General features: G+C 40.0%; 1 protein-coding gene across 1 annotated transcript; it reads right to left on the bottom strand.

The window, feature by feature from the left end:
- Positions 1-1,614: 1,614 nt before the first annotated feature.
- Positions 1,615-19,494, bottom strand: LOC102790520 (speckle-type POZ protein). The gene is made up of 10 exons (XM_006805676.2): positions 19,408-19,494; positions 10,754-10,954; positions 10,541-10,662; positions 8,750-8,901; positions 8,482-8,609; positions 8,219-8,396; positions 8,068-8,123; positions 6,521-6,643; positions 5,192-5,334; positions 1,615-3,366 (listed from the first exon to the last, which is right to left on the bottom strand). Exons 2-10 carry the CDS (start codon positions 10,829-10,831, stop codon positions 3,222-3,224), a joined length of 1,125 nt encoding a protein of 374 aa, XP_006805739.1. The 5' UTR covers positions 10,832-10,954; positions 19,408-19,494; the 3' UTR covers positions 1,615-3,221.
- Positions 19,495-20,619: the final 1,125 nt, after the last annotated feature.

Below are 20,619 nucleotides of genomic sequence, written 5' to 3'. Positions count from 1 at the left end.
TAATGACCTAGACACAGGTCGCTAACTCGATTAAGTAGGTGACAGAGGTTAAAGACACCCCTCACCATCCACCACTGTTTCCAGCTGCTCCCAGAGTGGCTGGAAACAGCAGGGAGAACGCTTCTGTCAACAGCTGCAAGTGCAGTCAACCATATTACGGAGTCTCAGCATCCTATGCAGCATACTGCTTTTTCTAAATTAGCAAGGACAGAGTGGTGGGAGGACCATCCACTACCAAAAACACATTAAAGTTCTATGCAGACATTTGATTTCAGCTTCTCTGCAGGGGCGGCACCAGGAAGTTTTCAGTAAAGTGAAAATAATATATGGATAAGAGTGATTTGAAATCGCAAACTAACCTAGATAATTCTCCTTGCTGACAATTACAGTGAACAGTACTTCATTTAGTTCATTCATAGATTCTTTATGCAATCTACGGTCCCCTGTTGGTTTAAGGTATTTCCTGTTGGTTTCTCTTGTCAGGCCTAGAGAATATTGTCATAGTAACAAAGACAGTACCTCCCTTCAGTTTCTTGAGATTTTGAGATTGCTTTTTGAGATTGCTTATACAGTTCTCTTAAGTTCCTGCAAGGGTAATCCAGCACTTTTGAAAAAAAATTCAGTCATTCTGCCACTTTGTTGCTGGGCGCAATATTATTGTGTTTGGCTTCAAGTAGATGGTTTACTCAGAGACTGCAAGGTGCTTAAATTCTGTGGCTGCAAAAAAAAAGCCCAAAGCATCACCCCTCAACCACTGTACTTGACAGTTTTTTTGAGGTGTTTTTGCTTATATGCTGTCATTTTCACCAAACGTGGCGCTGTGCATTATGGCCAATCTATACCACTGTTCAAAAGATTTTTTGCCAAAGTCTCGTGGTTTGGTTAGATGAGACTTGGCTGTGCTGTCATGTTCTTTTTAGAGAGAAGAGGTGTTCTCCTGCAAATTCTTTAAAACAAGCCACACTTTCTAAAAGTAATGTCATGAAATTTGGGTGACACCTAACTCTTGGGTTCGTTTTTTAATTTCTATTTTTTCTTTCCACAGTTTCTCAGTGTTGCACTGCATTGAATGTTCACATTCAATACATTTGCTAGATTGCCAGCACCTGGTTGCCTCTTACCCTGTAAATTCTTACGGAAGCAAGAGGTATACTTCGTTTTAAATTTAAAAAATGACACGGTGTAATATGTCACGTGTTACGGTTCATCTAATCACAAGACCTATGGATCAGATTATTATTGTTACACAACATCTGTTATGTAAAACCTTAATACTTCTTTTTACCTTGACTGTACATATCTTTTATACCGTCCATTGTTATGAACAATATCTATGATTTATTGTTATTCTCCTATGCTGCTATTCAGTGAGTAATAATAGACTGCAACAACATCTGCCAGAATTTGGGTATTGGAGACAGAATATAGTCTATATATAATAATTAATAGCTAACGATCTAAGACATTTAGGATAGTCTGTGCTCACTTCAAAATATTTTTCTGTGGCAAAACTCCATAAATTCTCTTTCCTTTGCTTAAAAGCACATAAATCTCCAAACGTTTGACTACAACATACATAACTCAGAGAAATACCCAGACAAAGCTTGCACTGCATTCAATACAAAATAGTTGTGGTTTATTCATTTGGGAACAAAAAATGGCAACAACTAAGTGTCACTTCTCATATTCAGCGATATCTACAGGAAAGAAACAACAATGGTTCCTTCTATCAATTACCATTTTTCACCAGGTTAAAATGATAACTTCAAAAATGTATTTCATATGGTTTTACCTTGGTGTGCATGTGTTTCACATTATGTCTATTCTGAACATTAAAACGTGTTCATTTCAATTTCATTTCCCTTCAGTCTTCATGCCTGCAAAGAATTTCTCTGTTGAAAATGCTTTTGTTTAAACACAGCTTCAAAAGCACTGGTGTCTGTACAAATTCCTATGGAAAAAAATAGAAATAACATTTTTGAGGGAAAAAAAAATACCTCTCGTAAAATAACATTGACACGCCTTATCGGACTGTAATGTAACCATTTCTTAACCTCCCTTTGTTGTCTTCTAGTAGGTTTGTCTGTCTACACCTTGGACATCATTTTCTCTCAAGGGCTACAAAGAGATCCAGACACAAAACAAATTTCCCCAAGAATGACATCCAGTTGTGCGTTGCTATTTTCCGTATCCTTTTTAAACTGGTTTTCTCCACTAATTAAAAAACAAAACAAAAAAACCCAAAACAAAACAAAACAAATGAAAACAGATGCAGATGAAGTTTGAAGAGTTCTACATGGGAGATCATGTGTTGGTTTTTTTTGTCACTTGCTGATAAATCTTCTTAAAGGGTACTTGTTCTTGGTGGTCCAGCTGGGTCTCTAGTCCAAGAAGCTTGCGTCAATGTGTGCTTGCCTACAGTATTTCTACTTTACTGCTGGTAAGGGTTGACACGGGGGTGACCTGTGAATTTAGTGCAATGTTTTCCCCACTTTCTTTGGGAAAATTTGATGATTTTAGGCCCATATCTGCTGTTGCTGCTTCTTTTTTGTTTTTTTGACTAGCCCTTGGTTGTCTTTCTTGGGGTCTTCTAGTTTGAAAGGCCCATTTCATCTTCTTTAGTCCCTCACAGGCCCTCGTGTCCTTTAGTTTTTGGGCTTCTCTCACGGCTCTACTCCAAACACTAAGAACAGAGCAAAAAAAGAAGCCATGTGATAAAATAGACACTTAAAAGACCTTATCTGCAATAGTCCTTCAAGCCTCCAAGTTTCAAAAACGGTTGGCTCTTGTTGGGTTCATGTGTCCAGTTCTTCCTCCTGAACAGATTCCAAAGTAGGAACTACCAAGGATTTTGGATTTATTCACGGAAAAGAGACCTCACTAAACCAGAGCCGAGGAGAAAGGAGAGGGTGCTGTGGGTTTTTCTTTTTCCTTTGTAAACAACAAAACATCCACTTAACAATCCCACTTCTCCCTCTCGTCCATCTCTTCCTCCTCCTTCCCTCCATCTTTAGAAGAGACTAAATACAGCAGGTTCTGGATGGGGCAGAAGGGGGAGATTTGGGGAGAGGCTGTAGGTAGTGTAGTAGGTAACAGCAAGGGGGAAGGTTGTCCCTGTGTGTTTGAGGGTTGGGGGGGGGATCTGCGTGTTTTTGTGAGTGCATGTATGTGCAAAGGTGTGAGTTTGTATGAGTGTGTGTGGATGCCTTCCTGTGGGACTGTTAGGACTGTTTGAGGCGTTTGCGTGGGGGTCCGAGGAAAGGGCACTGAGCAGAAGCCAGGGAGCGATACGCTTCAGCCACCAGGTGCGGATGAGACGCCACCATGGACTTCCAGCCTGCTGTCTCCATCACCTCTGCAGCATGGCTGATGGATGAGAAAGGAAGAAAATAGAAAAAGATTACAAATCAAGTTTTCCTTAAGTAAACACATGCATAACAAATGTACAGACAGGCAATCTGGAAATCCTAAATAATGGCAGATTGTTTGGATTCAATTTTCCTGTGAATAGTACAGACTGCGTGAAACCATTTTACAGGTGTTAAACTTCTGCTAAGGTCCGCTTGAGGCTGATTGACTGAAATTTCCCTGTCAGATGGTGAGTGTGTGGCTTTGCCAATTTTTAGTTATCATGCAGACTTTGTGGAAAATTTACACAACAATGCTCCAATTACTCCAATTACTGTGCCTTCAGACTTCAAAGAACGATAACAGGAATGACTGCTGGGCTGTGGTGATTCCAGCTGCTGGTTTACAATAGTGCTCAAAAGATACAAAATCTCCATTTCCAGTTTATCCTTAAAGTAGAAGCCAGAATCAGGAGTTCAACTAAAGCTTAAGGGAGAGTTGGAAGCCTAAACCGGTGTAATCCCACATCATGACTGAGATTATAGTGACAATTTTTTTTTTCTAATATACTTTTTATTCATTATTACCTGAAAGTAGTGAGAGCACAAAGTCATCAGTGAAGTGTTCAGAGGTCACAGATCAAGGGAAGCGATGGGCATTTCCCCAACAGACTGTTACACTTTCAGGTAAACATAGTGTAAACATAATGGTAATTTTATGATTTTTAATGATTTTGTTCTCATCTTTTATGCCTAAAAAACAAGAGATGGGTGCACAAATTTTAATTTTGGATTTTTCTAATCTACACAGGGTGAAAATAACACATACAGCCTCAAATATATACATACCTTCTACTAATATTTGGTTAAATGTCCCTTAGCAAGTTGCACCTTTTGGTAACCATCAACAAACTTCTGGCATAATTCAGGCTGAATCTTCTTGGCAGAGTAGTTTCATGGCATAAACCCAGCTCTTAAGCTTAGCTCACAAATTTTCAACAGGGTTGAGGTCAGAGCTTTGGGAACACCATTACATAGGCTTGTGGAAACTTCTGACCACATACATACAGACTATAACCCTGACTGACACAGAACTAGCCGTTTGCTTCCATACACTTCATTCTGTTGTCTCCTATTCAAAAGCAGACTCAGTTTTTCTTTTGTACCACAAACTGAAACTCTTTCATTCTCCCATTTTGCCTGATAAATAACAATTAAATGGACACATAGTAGCAGTTAAGCGGAATCACATGCTAATGCAGTTCCTCAATCATACAACATCCTCCCTTCATTTATGCTTCTATGGATACATAGCAAGTTCGAATCCTTCTGATGGAAATATGTTTTGGGGACAAAGAAGTCCATATTGAAAAGATATAATTATATTATATTATGTTAGCAAAAATGTTGTTAAATCATGTTTTGTCGAGCCACATCACCCAGCCCTACAAAAAAATAAATAAATAAATAATAGTAATATCTGAGCCCACCATCAGCACAGACGTGTGTTAATATCACACTTTCAGTCAACAGAGGAGGTGACAACAGACTAGTGAGGAGTCAGGTTGCCCCGATCCCTATGAAAGCCATGGCAGGGTTTAATAATATCAGGCAGACCACTCCATGGGGGCATATGTGAAATTAAAATCACTAACTGGCACAGAGCCATCAAGAGATGAGGCGAGTTCAGGTACTACCTGTAATGATGCCAAGATAAAGAAGAACGACAAGAACCAAACTGACATGACAGAGACAGGACGTACAGTGGATGTGGAGGACCTGCGAGAAAAAGGTGTTGGAAACCCTATTGCATGTGACGATGAGCTCCTTTTTCTTCAACTTACTAGTTAATGAAGTCGACGGCCTGCGTTTTGAGCTGGTCGGCGCTGTGCAGGTCAGCGAGGATCAGGATCTCAGCAGCGTTTTCCACAGACAGGCTAGTGCACAGCGCGTCCTCACACATGACCTTCAGTCTCTCCAGAGCATACTGTAAGAGATTGGATACAAGAAGATTGGCAGTTTCCTCTTCTCCATCAGTATCTATGTGGTCTCTGCTGTCACAGTTGACCATTTCAGTGTTCAAACACAAAGCTTCGTTTAGTCTTGTTGTCAGTGGGGTCTGATCTATAAAATATATTATGTTTTAAAGAGATAAGTAGGAGAGTAGGATATAAACATTTCAATGCTCGACCTCTGAGGGAAACTGTCTCAAAGCCAGCTCCACATTTGGTGTCATGGAGGAGTGAGATCAGCGTTAAATCATCCGAGTGTTCACTGAAATCGCAAAGTCTTACTGGGAAAAGGTTTACTGGGTACACTTGTATCATACCATGCATTAATGCAACTCATTATCTTTACCTCAAGGGATTTCTGAAAGCTCGCTCTGCAAAATATACTTAGGACTAATTACAGTCTATAAGCTCTGTAGTTGTATATGGTTTTGTCTGCACTAGATTATCAAGAGGAGAAAGGAGGGAAAAAACATGTTAGATGAAACATTTCATGTGTAGTTGTTCATTATTCTCCAAAAAACTGACAGAGAGCCCTAAGAAACAGTGCTGAGCTGTGTGGTAGCATCCAAACCTCATTACAGTAACTTCTGCACTGGTCATGTGATGCACACTGTGTAAAAAAGCCCTTTTGTTTTATAGCCACAGTCCCTGCAGAAGCAGGTGGGGTGAATCGTTGAATGCAGTTTTTCTGAGGGTCACAACCCCCCCCGAATGATTTTTTTTTCTTAACAGAATTCGATCCAAGCTCTCTGTGGGCTCGATTCAAAAGGTCTCTCATACACATGCTCAGTGGGCTCAAATTCCTCCATTGTCCACTAATTGCACCGGTTGACAGTTCAATCCCCACATGTTAAGGTGCCCTTGGGAAAGACACTGAACACCAGGTTACTCCCCAATGGCAGGTAAATCAAATTTTTTCCAAGCCTTAAAAACCCCAGAAAATGACTCTTTGTATTTGAGTTTTATCAATTCAGTCATTTGTAATTTTAATTTATCCCATTCATGTTCACGGAAAGCCAACAGCAACACTAGTCACACACGAGCTCTGTGGCTTCAACGTGCAGGTGCCTCAAACTGTAGAAATCCTGAGTATGTGGCCATGTTACAAACAGGCAACAGGCTTTCCCACAGTGTCGGGTAGCAGCTTCCCACTTATATTACCTTATCAGCTGCTGCAAGCAAGTCATCGGCCATTTTGTCCAGGTTTGGAGCCTTGTCTGTGTAAATGAAGCACATCATCTCTTTGAAAACCTCGGGCTCCACATCGTTGATCTCCACACGATTCTGACAAGACACAAGGGATGGTGACTGAATGAAGCATCGATGACATGAGCTTTAACTGCACTTCAACAGCACATTTGTATCACACCAGAAAAATTTAAATCCAACCTGATTTTATTTATAAAGCACTTTTTAAAAACCAAGAGTTACAAAGCATGAAAGCACCACAGAACAATAAAACAATAATAAACGAGGGTAAGAATACACTTTCTCATTTTTTATTCCTCGAGTTAAAAGCCAAGGAATAACAATGAGTTTTAAGATGCGTTTTTAAAAACAGGCAAAGATGTACATGGAAATAATTCCATAATTTGGGGGTGATAGCTGATGAAGCTTGACCCCTGGTTTTCAGACAGGATTCTGGGACTTTCAGCCGGTCCTCAGCGACCTCAAGGAACATGTAGTTCAGCAGGTCAGGTGCAAAAATATATATAGTGGTGCTGATCCATTAAGAGGTTTTAAAAAGAAATAATAAAATCTTAAAATGAATCTTAAAAATGAATGTAGAGCCAGTGGAGGGACAGGGGAAACGAGCCTGTGGTATTTTGAACTAACTGTGATCACAGGAAGCGTTACTAAGGCCAACATAAAGCCCATTACAGTTCTCCAGACACACTGTGTTAAAGGATGCTCAAAAACATTTAAAAATAAAGCAGATTTGATCTCGTATAAAAGCCTCAAGTGGTAAAAAAACAAAACAAAAAACATTTAATGGCATCATTTATCTGCTTATCTAGTTTAAACAGTCACAGTCCACTGTGCATCTAACATGTAGCTGCACAGAGGGGCTCAGGTCCAGGAGAAGATCAGCACACTGGGTCAAAAACAATGAACTTATTCTTAATAAAAATTATTTATACTGCTGAAATGCAGAAATCAGTAATTAAGCAGCTTTACATGAGCAAGAGAACATTTTTTTATTGAAATATTTGGAGTGCACTTGCATATTCATCAAGTAAGTGTGAGACTGTCTTGCGTGTCAGCTTGTGATCCATTATTTATACCTACATTAGCAGTCACTTAATAATACCCCTAGGCATTTGTGGTTAAAATACTGAAAGAGTTCAGTTTGGCTGAATTCAGTATCATCTGTAATTTAATAAATTCATAAAGGCCATTTTATGCCAACCACTCCTGCAATTTCATTTCTTACAGTCACCTGTGCAAAAATGGGAAGAAAAAAAAAAAAAAAAGCAATTCTGTGCGTCTGCAGCTTTGTCAGTGAAGGATGAATCCTGACCCCCAAGATCGGCAGGACAATTGCATTTCAGCTGTGCTATCATTCAGTTTCACCAAACGGCTCTGTGCTGCTGCCATTTGACAGCACGCAATCCTTCACTCGTTTTAACCTCACATCACGGCAGTGAAAATCTGAGGATTTTAAAAAAAATTTAAAAAAAAAAAAACCTTTGGGACCTTGGGTTTACCTTTTTGCTCTCTTCCATCTCGTGCTCAAACATGGCGCTGAATACTGGGGAACGTGCTAGGAAACAGGAAGAGAACAACTTGCAGTCATGGCGCTAATTAGCAAGAACTTGAATAAATTTCAATATACAAACATGAAGAAGAAGCTTGTACCTGCTAGGATGGCTTTATGTGCTTGAAACTCCTGGCCAGCCACACACAGGGAGCAGTCTGTGAAACGTGAGTTCTCCCACAGGCCGCCCAGCTCGTCTGCTAGCCGGCAGTCGGGTACCTTTACCATGTTCATGGTGTTCTGACCAGAAATGTTGACCGAGTCCTGCACCACACTCACCTCAAGGGGACAAATGTAATGAAATACAATGCGTCAAAAATGCAAGGTCAGAAAGAAAAGGCAACAGCAAAATGTAGCCACGTACCTCACAGAAGAGCGTGAGCTTGTCATCAGGTAGAAGGCCGTTGGCCTCATCTAGGAGGAAATCTCTCCGGATGAACTTTTTAAAACCCCAATCCTTCCCCTGGACAAAACGATACGCCCTCTGGCTTTCTGCAGACAGAGCAGACACAGAGAAGCCACGATAAGGAAAGTCTAAGAAGAAACTATTTTACAAAAGCTCAATGCAGAAAAATTATTAACACCTACAAAATCTGAAAATGTGTCTCGTTCACTAAATATTCTGTACTCACCCATGGCTTTGGTCTCCTCTCCCTTGGCGTTGAGGATAGAGAACTTGAACTTGGCACGCACCTCGGCTTTTGGACAGCTGACCAGCAGCAGGTAGAGGGACAGGTAATCTTTGCTCTCCTCGTCCAGGCCCTTGGGATTCACCCGCAAACACCTGATGGGGACAGAAGATTCAACAAGAAGGTCAATGTAAAACTGTATTAACCCTTATTAGTATGTGTCATTCCTAACCAGACTATTATGATGTGCAAAGAAAGTGCAGAAGTTGCACACCAGGAAAGCTTAATGATTTCTTTGTTTTAGTGTGTAAGGCTCTTTTATTGGTTAAGGCTAAATCAGGCTAAACCTGTGTTATAAATCTACATTTATGTTACGTTTGTATAGATTTTGAGAGATTTTAAAAAGAAAACTGATTAAAGCTAGGATGCTACATAAGGAAATGTTAGCCACGCTTTTTTGGATTTCCATGAGAATCCACCGTGAGAGATTTCTGAGAGATTAGAGCCAAGGTTATTATCGTTAACGAAAACTAACGAAATAACGAAAACTAGAAGTGAAAAAACATTTTCGTTAACGGAAATAAAAATAAAAACAAAAAAGGAAAACTAACTAAAACTGGAATGAGTGTTCACAAAACTAACTAAAATTAACTGAATTTATAGCAAAAATGTGTTTAGTTTTCATTGATGTGTGCGTGTCATACAAGAGTCAAGGGTGAAAATGAAGTTTAGTTTCCAGATTTTTTTCTTGCTGTGTCTAATTATGCCAGCAGGTGGCAAGTACGTTAGTCGAGTCGTCTGTGTTGCTGCTCCGTCCACGCGCAGAATCATGTCAGGAAAAGTCGGGAGCCAGAGTCCAATTTGGGATTACTTTGAATATGACTGTGTTTTGGATAAAGCAAGTGTCTTGTAGTGGAAACAGACAAATTATGAGGGACATTTCTAAAGGGAAAAAAAATCCCACAAACCTTAAAGTGCACTTGAAAAGCTCACACAAGAAGGCTAACCTAGCTTACCTAAAACAGAAGCTAACCCCAGGCAAGGCAGCGTGATGCATCCCGAGACAACAGGACCGGGATAGCTACACAACTGTGTGAGTCAATTACCTTCAAAAAGTTTATCAATTCACTTGAACCAAAATTACGAACACCCGGTGCTGCAAGAGTTAATAGTCTCATTGGGGCCAAGATATACATTTTATAGTTGCCTGGTATCAATGGTTGTTCATCTGCCTTTATTTATTTATTTATTTATTTAAAGAACCCATAGGTGGGAATGTGAGTTGGCTGTCTCTGCGTGTTAGCCCTGCGACAGGCAGGCGACCTGTCCAGGGTGCAGGGTATGGTAGCTGGAATAGCAACATACCCAAGGATAAGCAGAAGAGAATGACTGATATGATGAAACTGGGATTTTGTTACACTTAATTATTGCAAACACAACTAAAACTATAACTGAAACTAATCAAAACTAAACTGAAACTAAGAATTTTCAAAAAAAAATAAAAACTAAACTAAACTAGCAAACAATTGGTAAAAACTAATTAAAACTGATATAAAATTGAAAATCTGAAGTCAAAACTAAATAAAAATAAAAACTAATGAAAATTGCAAAACTATTAAAACCCTGATTAGAGCTTGGATGGCTCTAACTGAAATGATATTTGAGCAGTTTGCTTGACTGTTTGTAAACAGCTTGAAAGGACTTCCATCAGACAGATTATTACATCTGTGTGTGTGTCAGTCTGAGCAGGATTATCCAAATGTTTGCAACAAAGCAGCCCTCATTCTGACGCACCATTTCAGCTTGTCATTGGCCCCAGAAGAGAAGGTGGAGCTCTTGATGACCTCCCCCATCTCCTCACGACAGAAGCTGAAGTTATTGATGGTCCACATGTAAGAGAACTTCACCACTTTGATCTGTTAAAAGGAAAAATACATTCAGAAAAGGCTTAGATTCATTAATCCGAGGTTCAATCAGACAGCGAGCCTGGAACAAGAGTCATTTCACCTGAGTGTAGCACCAGCTCTCGGCCACAGGCCCGCTGGACATTTCCGCAGGGGGAGGGGGACTCGGGACTCTTGACATTGCCAGTGTGACAGATGTTTGAGGCAAGAGGGTGAGGAAGAGGAATCTATCACTTCCACTCGTCAGTGTTCAGCCCAGACGTCCATCTGCATCGGTGCGCGTCACATGGAAGCTGTTTGCCCCCTACAGGCAGAGAATGTGATGAATTAGTCTGAACCATACAAATGTTTAAGTTTCACTCACACACTGTACAAAAAAAAAAACAAAAAACAAAACAAAACATTTTACTGTGATGCCTCCATCAACCACTTGAGCTGCAGTTTATATCCAGACTGTAGAGACTAGTGCATGAATTCATGAGTTGTGGATAAAAAAAAAAATGGGAGGTTGCAGGGACCTTGAATTTCTGATCAAGCCATCCTTGAGTTTAAGTAAAAGTTTGCAAGTGACCTCGACCTTAGCCTGAACATTTGAGTCAAATTTGATGTTATTCCCTGGAACAGTTTAAGCCATACAGTGTTCAAAGAGACAGGACACTGGCGCTGGATCTTTCATTAATCTAGGTGAGACCGAATATCATTTCATTCGTGTGGCCCCTGTTGCACAATACTGAGGTTTGTTGGCTTGGAGTTAGATGAATTGTCCCTGACCCACTGGAGGACAGCAGGAGATCGATGGCACCATGCCTGTTCTAAGATCAATAACTGCTGCAGCTGCAATTAAGTCTCAAAAATGAACTGTAAATAAACAAGCCGTCTCCTAGGACTGCTAGGAGTTTGGACCCACCGGCCACGCTCCCTAATTAACTTAAAGTCACACAGAAGCACCATGCAGATCAGTACATGCACGCACACACACACAGAGAACACACTTCATTCCTTACACACAAATAAGCCACAACATTAAAGTGTTTATATTGATTATCTTGTTTTAATCCAAGATTCTCATGAGAAGCCTTTCTGTCCTGACATTCACACACTCCCAAAGCTGCCCGGGAATAGCTTGAGGAAGTTTGGAAGACAACAAAGAGTCCAAAGCTTAACTCCAAACTCCCCATTTCTCCTAGTAAAAAGGTGGTGGCTGATCTAACAATCTAGTTTTGTTGATGTTATATGGTATATAACACAAAAAAATAATTCCCTACATCTAAACACAGAATTGTATAGTGGGTTTTCACAGCTCGTCATCAAACCGGAAGTCGCCATATTGGAGATACTGGAGGTAAACAAAGCGCGCTCAATCAAACACATTCTAAACGTCGAACGAAAGGAAATGGTGAATTATTGCCGTGTTTATGGCTGTACCAATCGGTCAGACTGTGAAAAACATTTGCAGTTTTATAGACTGCAAAAAGTTATTACAAATCAGGGAGAACAATGCCGAAAGTTATTAGAGGGAAGGAGGCAGTTGTGGTTAGCGAAGCTAAACCAGGATCTACAATGCAAAAATCTGGACAACATTTGAATTTGTTTTGCTCATTTCTTTTTCTATAGTTAAGCATACTTAATAAAATATACTCGAAGTATGCTACTTTTTGGTAAGGGATGATATCATACAGTTAAGGTTTGGTTGATTAAAGATGTTATTGCATTACTTACTTTGGCATTCACAACACATCTGCCACTGATGACTTGATACTGCATCTCCCTCACCCATCCACACACCATCTGGTTATAGGCCTCCAAATTTTACAAGATTTAAGGTCTTCTGCTGTGTATGGGCTTGGCGAGAAAACCAGATAGTTGACAATATCAGGATGTGCAAAAGACGGAAGACTCTCCAGGTCGTCATTGATCCAAATGAAGGAGTCAATTTGTTTGGATCTGCACCACCAATAAACCTCAACTTTTCCAAATATCGTGCCCTTTCCAGCAGACCAAGTCCTTCCCTGTATGCCTTTGCATCTATAACGCATCTGAGGAGCTTTTCTGTGGTTTCAGACAGTGTTTGCAGTGTTTACCTCAGAGTGCCTCTGGTTTATTGGTGTTGTGTTAACACAACACAAATCTCTGTTAATCTGTTTCCATCCCCCCATTTCTTATTTCCATTTCAACAGTCCTTGAACCGTTCATCAGTCTCTACCGGTGTCTTACACGCTGAGCCTTTAATGTCTTTACGTCTTCATCCATAAATTCAACTTGGGACCAAAACCTGGTGTAACAAGTGGGAAGGTTGGGAGCGCCAAGCTTTCTGATTCTGATAATTACACCGAATGCAAGTGAGATGCCAAAAGTGAAAGTTCTTCGAGGCTCAAGGAATTAAATACTGGATTCAGGACTAACTTTAGTATTTGATTTGCAGTGGATATTCATGACTATCCATGTTTCCTTAGCAACCTTGGTTAAAATCAGCTGAGCTCATTACTACAGCAGCATACTTAAGGCTTTGTAATATGTAACTTTTCATTAACATAAATATCCAATCAGTCAATCACATCACATGACAGCAACTCAATGTACTGAGGTATGCAGACAGTTAAGACAGCTGGCTGAAATTCAAAGTGAGCATCACAATGGGAAAAGGGTCAAATAAGTGACCATGGTTGTTGGTGCCAGATTGGTTGGTCTGAGTATTTCAGGAACTTCTAGCGAATTTTCCCACACCAACATCTCTGGAGTTTACAGAGAATGGTCTGAAAGAGAGAAAGCATCCAGTAAGCAGCAGTTCTCTGGGTGAAAATGACATGTTGATGTCACAGGTCAGAATGCCCAGACTGCTTCAACCTGACAGGAAGGCAACAGTAACTCAAATAACCACTTGTTACAACCTATGCAAACAGAATAGATGAAAGACTGCACAACACATCAAACCCCAGTCTTCTCCTGGGGTATGATACTTCATATGTTTTTGACAGTGGCAACTGGCAAGATGGAGGCACAGAAGAAAGTACAGAGAAAGAAAATTAAACTTAAAGTGATAGAGAGGCCAAATAGAAAAAACAGGCAGCGAATGAAAGATGGAACACCGTCCAAGGAACTATTCACCAAGATAAATTGCCACGAAAACAGGTTGGATGGAGACAAAAGAAAATCAAACTGAGGTGTGAGAGAGCAATCAAATATAGATTTGTGGACTGAGGTGAAGCTGCACACTGTATGGAAACTTTAGGTTCTGCACATTTCAAGGGCTGCAGGACCTCTTAATCAAGACACACAGATTTAGGGTAGTGCACTCATAACAAAACAGCTGAACTCATCATCAGCCTATCAGGTCTTAGAGTTTATTTTCTCTAAAAACAATTATTGCTCAAGCCAAAAACTGACAATCCTCATTTCTTCAGTCTACAGCGAGTCTATAAAGCTATATGTGCATGTAATTAATTTTTTTTTTTTTTTTTTTTTTTTTTTTTAAATTGGCCAACGTGGCAACAGAGTTACTGCTAATTTAAACAGGACGTTACCTGCTGCTGTAGCTTTGCACTAAAGCCATACAGCAGGTGAAACAGAGAGTGCCTTTTACTGTCAGGAAGGCTATAGAAGCACACTATATGACAGAATTTACTGCAGGAATTGTTCATCCACCACACCTACCAGTTAAGACATTTTTATAGATTTGTCACTGACAAGTAATAGAAGGAGGATCAGAAACAGTACGCTGCAACCCTATTTTAAAAAAGTCTGTTGCTCAAAACCACCATAACATTTTTTAAAAAGTGAAAAATGTATGAGTTTGGTTCGATTTGTTCTCTTTAGATGTGAAAGTTTGATCTAGGGTTTAAATTATTTACATCCATACTTGTGTGGAAACAGGGTGGCAAATGGGCTAAACGAACTTTACTAACTGATGGGTGCCAGGAAAGAGGAAAGGTAAGCACACACTACATGAACTATAATTATAACTGACTTTGTCTTATTTTAAATTGGCAAGTTTTCGTGTTGTTTTGGTGTACACTGCAAGTCGCATGCAGCAGCTGGTTTGCTGTATTTCAGATGAAGCTGTTTTATTAGGACTTGGTGTTAAAAAGCTCTTGATACTAACTTGCATCAGTCTCTTTGGTCTTTGTCAGTGTCCTGTCAAATATTTTTTGTGGCGTGTTCCCGTCTCTGAATGGAGGGCCTATGAACAGAGGATGACGCGTGCTGTGCAGATTGTAAAGTCCTTTGTGACAAATTTGTGATGTGTGATATTGCACTATATAAATGGAAATGATTCAGTAACTTTAAAATGTCATTCACAGAGGTCAAAGGGTTTGTGATAAATTCATACAGCTTAACTTACACCTGATAATCTAAACACTTATCACCAGTTAGGGGGAAGTACTAAAACTCATTCTGGCAGTCCACTGAGCCTGTGCAATTAATGTTAAAAGACAAATGCTACAACTGCTAACCTGGCTAATGTATGTTATTCCCTAATAACCATGTTAACATTTTTGACATATTTAAAAAAGTACAGCAGAGCTTTTAGATGTAAGGGCAGGGACAGAAACAATGTGTTAAACGCCTACTGGAGGAATGCAGTTTCCTTTAGTTTGCTGTAGCTTATCGTTCACATTGCTTTGGCTCAAGCATGCTGTTGTGCTTGACTGCAGCTTAGAGTCCACACATGGAGTTATCTTAATCATTTTCCTTCTGGTTGTTTAGTTATGGGCTCATACATTCAAAGTGTTCATACATTTCAAGTAAACTGTCAGAAAGGTTTTATTTTATGACGTTACACCCATCTATCTTAACCGCTTATCCAACTCAGGTAGCGTCTCTCAGCTGTAACTGGGCAAGAGGCAAGGCGCACCCTGGACAGCTTTCAAGGCTATCACAGGGCCCACACAGATAGACAACCAGTCACACTCACGTTTACACCTGGTTTTAGAATAAATTGAAAGACCTAACATGTATGTCTTTGTACTGTAGAAGGAGGCCATTGCACCTGGAGAAAACCCATGCAGGTAAAGTGGGAACACGCAAAATCCATACAGACAAGCTACAGCTAGCAAGCGGGTTCAAACCAGGAGCTCTCTTGCTGTGAGGAGACCGTGCTAAGCACTCCACCACCATATTGTCCATTTATAATGGTAACATAAGGGGCATAAGCAAATTAAAAAGTATTATTCCTTTGCTTAGGTCTTTTCTTAAAAAAAATGTAAGCAGAAAAAGAGCAGTATTGTGTAAGACATAGCAACTATATTGATATTGGCAATACACAGTCCAATCATTTTAGCAAAAGCTAGGGCAAGGCTCTTACAATAATAACACCTGGAATGAAAACACAGCAGATTGCAAAAGTACATTCAAAGCCTGGGAGATGTTACAGGAAATAAAACTCCATTAACCTGTCAATTGTCAAGCCTTTTCAATTTTCAACAACAAAAAAGACCAAACTTCACAGAGCTGCTGACATCATCCAACGTGACAGCTTTAGCTACAAAAACCCACCGAGTAACTACACAACACACAAAAAAAAAAAAAAAAATAGGAAAACAGAAATCTTGGCAAAGGGTGACATAGACTATAAAGTGGACCTGAGTTCAACACAAAACTCCACGATTACTTTGCGAACACAAAAACCGATCCTGGTATATATTGAGAGGACAGCTGAGACTGCGGTAAATTTGCTCAGCTCAGATGGGGTCCAGTATGTTTGGTTTGCGCCTGACCAGAATTATCACAATCAAAGCAAACCCCCAACACTGGGAGCTCTGGATGTGGGATTGTGAGGATGTGTAACTGCATGAGAGCTAAGGGTGCAAGAGAGACGGTGTTTATAGACGGCACAATGAATGACTCCTAGTCTGCAGAAGCCTGTCAGAAGAGGAACTACCCAAAGCGTAGTGCCAAAAATCACAGGTGGGGTGGGGGGCAAAAACTAAGACAAAAAGTATGTTGTCTAACTTGAATCCAAAAGAGCACCTCCAGGATATTTTAGAGACAAAGGAAGAGAAATGCAACGAGTCAAGCAGAAACAAGCTCTCCGTATATCTGTGCAGCGCTATGCAAAAGAGGACTGAGTCCATCACCAAAAAATGAAGGTGGATATGCAATAAGAATAAATAAATGATTAAAATCATGGTAAGAAAAGTGTAACTGTTGCTGCATTTTCAATGGTAAGTAAAAACTATTAGTAATATTTTGGCAAGTATTTTTCCTATTCAAGTAAGAACAAATGCAGTTAATGCAAATGATCCTGCTGTATACTGGACATTTTTTATTTGTAGGTGATAAAAATAATAAATAAAACCTGTGGAGATGTGGAATACACACTGTGGCAGTTATAAACGCAATGTATTTCCTGACATTTTACTCACCTGACTTAAAAAAAAGAAGACGAAAAAAAAAGGACAAATCAATCTCTACTCTAAATTAAAGACGGGAGGTTTGGAGGCATTTCAGACAGCAATTTTCAACGGGGGGGTGAAAAAAAAAATTGCAAGCCTTGTCGAAGTGTCAGTGAACACAATGTCTGTTTCCAAAGCTTTGGTCTTTGAGGACTGCAGTAAGCCACAGAAAACCTTAAAACTATAATTGGTACAGGGACCGGGGATCGATTGCAGGGCGCGTGTTCGGCCTCTGTGGGAGCGATTTCATATTCTGCCCTCGGTCACGGTGCTCCTCCTTTCCTAAAAACTCAATCTCGGAGAGGTATGAACTATTGATTTTGCTACAGCGATCAGCTTGCCTCGTTCTCATCCTCAACTTTGCGCAGACCCGCAATTACACTGAAGGGGATTTGACAGGGCAAAAAAGCATTAGCAGCCGGGTTTCGGCTCCTGTCTGTACTTCCCGAGCAAAACCCCACTCGCTTCACCACGTACATGAGGGTTAAAGGGAGGACGGGCCTCAATGCATTGCTAAGATCGCTGGTCACCTGGTTCATATTGTTACCAACAGATACACTTGCTGTCTTTACCTCCAAACACACATGGGAGTATCAGAGTAGTATTACTGTTTTCAATTTGCTTAATTTTGTATCAAACATTGGTCTAGTTTTGGGGGTTTTTTGAAGCTCAAAAACTAAATGATCCTTTGGAGACATTTATCTAACCACACAGTACTCAACTGAAATGAAAGAAGTTGACATAGACCTGCATTTAGGGTCAGTGTGCTCATTATAATACATAATCCCCTATATCTTAATGAGCTAATAAACCCAGAGTGCATCCCTTTAGCACAAATCCTGACATGTCAACCATGTCTATTATGTAAGAAGGGAAAATTAAGTAGCACAGATGCCATTCATTAACACAAAACAGTCAGTGGTCTGACAGAGTGGTCTGAATTTTTTGAATAAAAATCACCCAAATATTAATTAAAATATTCTTTTGATTGTAGTAATTTAAACCCATCACTGAGCCCCTCCTAGGGATGAAGCCAATGCTTGTGACTCAGAAATCACAATCATATGCATTAAGTTGAAAACCTATTTGAGATTTCAGCTGCAGCAGTCACTCTGCAACCTATGCGTTTTTAACAAAATAGCAATGAAAGCTCACAGGCAGTGGATTTTTCTTAGTGGGTCATCCCACTAAAGGTGAACTCAGCTCAACTGAGTTAAGTATAGGGGGGGTGGAAAAAAAAAGATGAGCTCAGGGAAAAAACAGATTAAAGGCCACTTCAAGTCTGCTGCACGGCAGGTTTTTGATTTGGCAAAAGAAATGCATTGCTGGAATCAGTGCAACTGCTGCAAGACAGCCCTGCACTGCAAGTAATACTCAGCGTCACCAAAATATAGAGCAGCAAGTTTATGTTCTGATAAATTATTTGATTGCAGGGGGGAAAGGCTTCTTAAAAACAAAGTTTCTCAAAGCCACAGTTTACAACTCAGTTTACCTGCCAGAAAGACATCAGAGATGTAGACGTCCTCCTTTAGATTTGACATAAACACATAAATAAAATGACTTGTTTAAGACTTTGTTTGTTTACACTGACCTGACTCACTCATTACTCTGTGCCTAAACCGAGAAGGCAATCAGTGTTCACAGTGAACTTTGACTCACAATTTCCACCCAAACAATAATCCCCGACAGCTGGTCACCTCACCACTTTGTGAGCAGCATGGTTTATACACTTTATAGGAATACAAGTCATAACCGCATGAGCACTTCCACGGATAAGCCTTCCGAGTTAAAACAGCCTGCACTGACTGAGCAGTGAGTGAATGGCTCCAATAAACAGTATGACGGAGGCCCAGATTCCAAATCTAATTTAATGCAACACCACGAAGTTTAAACATGGTATTTTTCTGAGTATTTCTTTGAAGTTGAAGAGCCTGTACTTTAATTTAGTTCATGCCGGGAAGTTAAACTCACTTAATGTAGGCGGTGACATTAGCAGGTAGTTAACCTGCTAACAATGTGCACTAATCGACACTGGAATTTCATTTTGAAATGGCACCGCAATTTAATTACGAATGCAGACCATTGTGGTCATAAAAAAGAAACGTGACAGTCTCTGGCATAGCTATTAATACATAAATCCTGCCGGTAATCCAGACAATGCACCAATAGCACCACAGCTTAAGCGGGGCGAGCTAGTTGGCTAGTTAGCCCTTTGCCTTTAGCAGCTAACCTAAGCCAAACAAAAAGGTCGGGGAAATAACTGCGCAAACTGCAGCTAAAAATGCTACACGACTACCGTTGTCGTGTTTCTTTAAGTCCTTAATCCCTGTCTCACAGCTTTCTTTTTATTTTCCGCTAGACTCACCTTAATGTTGGATTTAATTACAACGCTAGTTGGCCGGAGTCTTGTGTTGTTGTTAGCTAGCTGGCTGTTGAGCTGGACCGCTATAGCAGTGTACCACAAATAGCACACCCTGCTGTCTGGGAGTAATTTCACAAACCACTGCTATATATCCATCTATAAATGTGGTCTGAAGTTCATAAACACTTATCATCATGTCATGGTGATTTTCAGCTTTTAATTATTTGTTTGAACTATTCTTTTCCAGGGTGTAATGACTGTACAACAACAAAAGTATTCTGGGTGCACAAGTTTAATCCATTTTCAAATTCAAATTCAAATTGTATCTGAATTAACACACACAACCATACACAGTACAACATGTGGTGAAATGCTTATTGCTGTGCAATGCCCGACCATTAAATGACAGTAAGATTTACAGATTACTACAAAAATTTACAGGTTTTAACTTAGAAATTTATAGTAAAAATGTGCAAATAACAGTTTATGGAATAAATTATGAATAAAAAAGAAAGAAGAAAGAAAGAAGAAATTATTAATTATAAGAAGTGTGCAAAAAACCAGAGTGCGTGTGGTGATGTGTGTGGCAGAGTCCAGTCCTACACCTGGTTCAGGGTCCGAATAGCCTGGGGGAAGAAGCTCCTCCTCATTCTTTCTGTTTTGGCCTTAAGGGAGCAGAAGCGCTTCCCAGACCTCAACAGTGTGAAGAGTCCATTGTTGGGATGGTAGAGGTCCATCATAATCTTCCTGGCTTTAGTCTTTGTGCACCACTCTTTGCAGATCTTGTCTGTCCTGCTTGGTGCTGTTCCCAAACCAGGTGCAGATGTTTCCCATCAGGAAGCTCTCAATGGTGCAGGAGTAGAATTTCTTAAGCACCCTCAGTGGCAGATGGAAGTATCTAAGTCTTTTGAGTTTTCTCTAATCGACACAGGGTCAATATTGTACATACAGGCTCAAATATAAACATACACTCACGTAAATCTTTTATGTGTTGCTTAAGGTTTTACAGTGTCCAACACTCAGAGCAATAGGAAAGTCCAAGTAGCTCACTGAAGATTTAATATGAACCGTAGATTTACACAAGCTAGCAAGGTATTTTGGAGCCATTTCTAAACAACGGCACTATCCAAGATAATCAGTTCAAACTCTATTTAAGTACAACTTATTTCGATGTGTCATTTTGCCAAGGTCTGGAAGAAGACCCTCGGATAAGAG

The sequence above is a fragment of the Neolamprologus brichardi genome, chromosome 8 (assembly GCF_056152115.1).
Source record: "Neolamprologus brichardi isolate AB-2024 chromosome 8, ASM5615211v1, whole genome shotgun sequence".
NCBI lineage: Eukaryota > Metazoa > Chordata > Actinopteri > Cichliformes > Cichlidae > Neolamprologus > Neolamprologus brichardi.
This window is presented reverse-complemented; position numbering and strand designations above follow the sequence as displayed.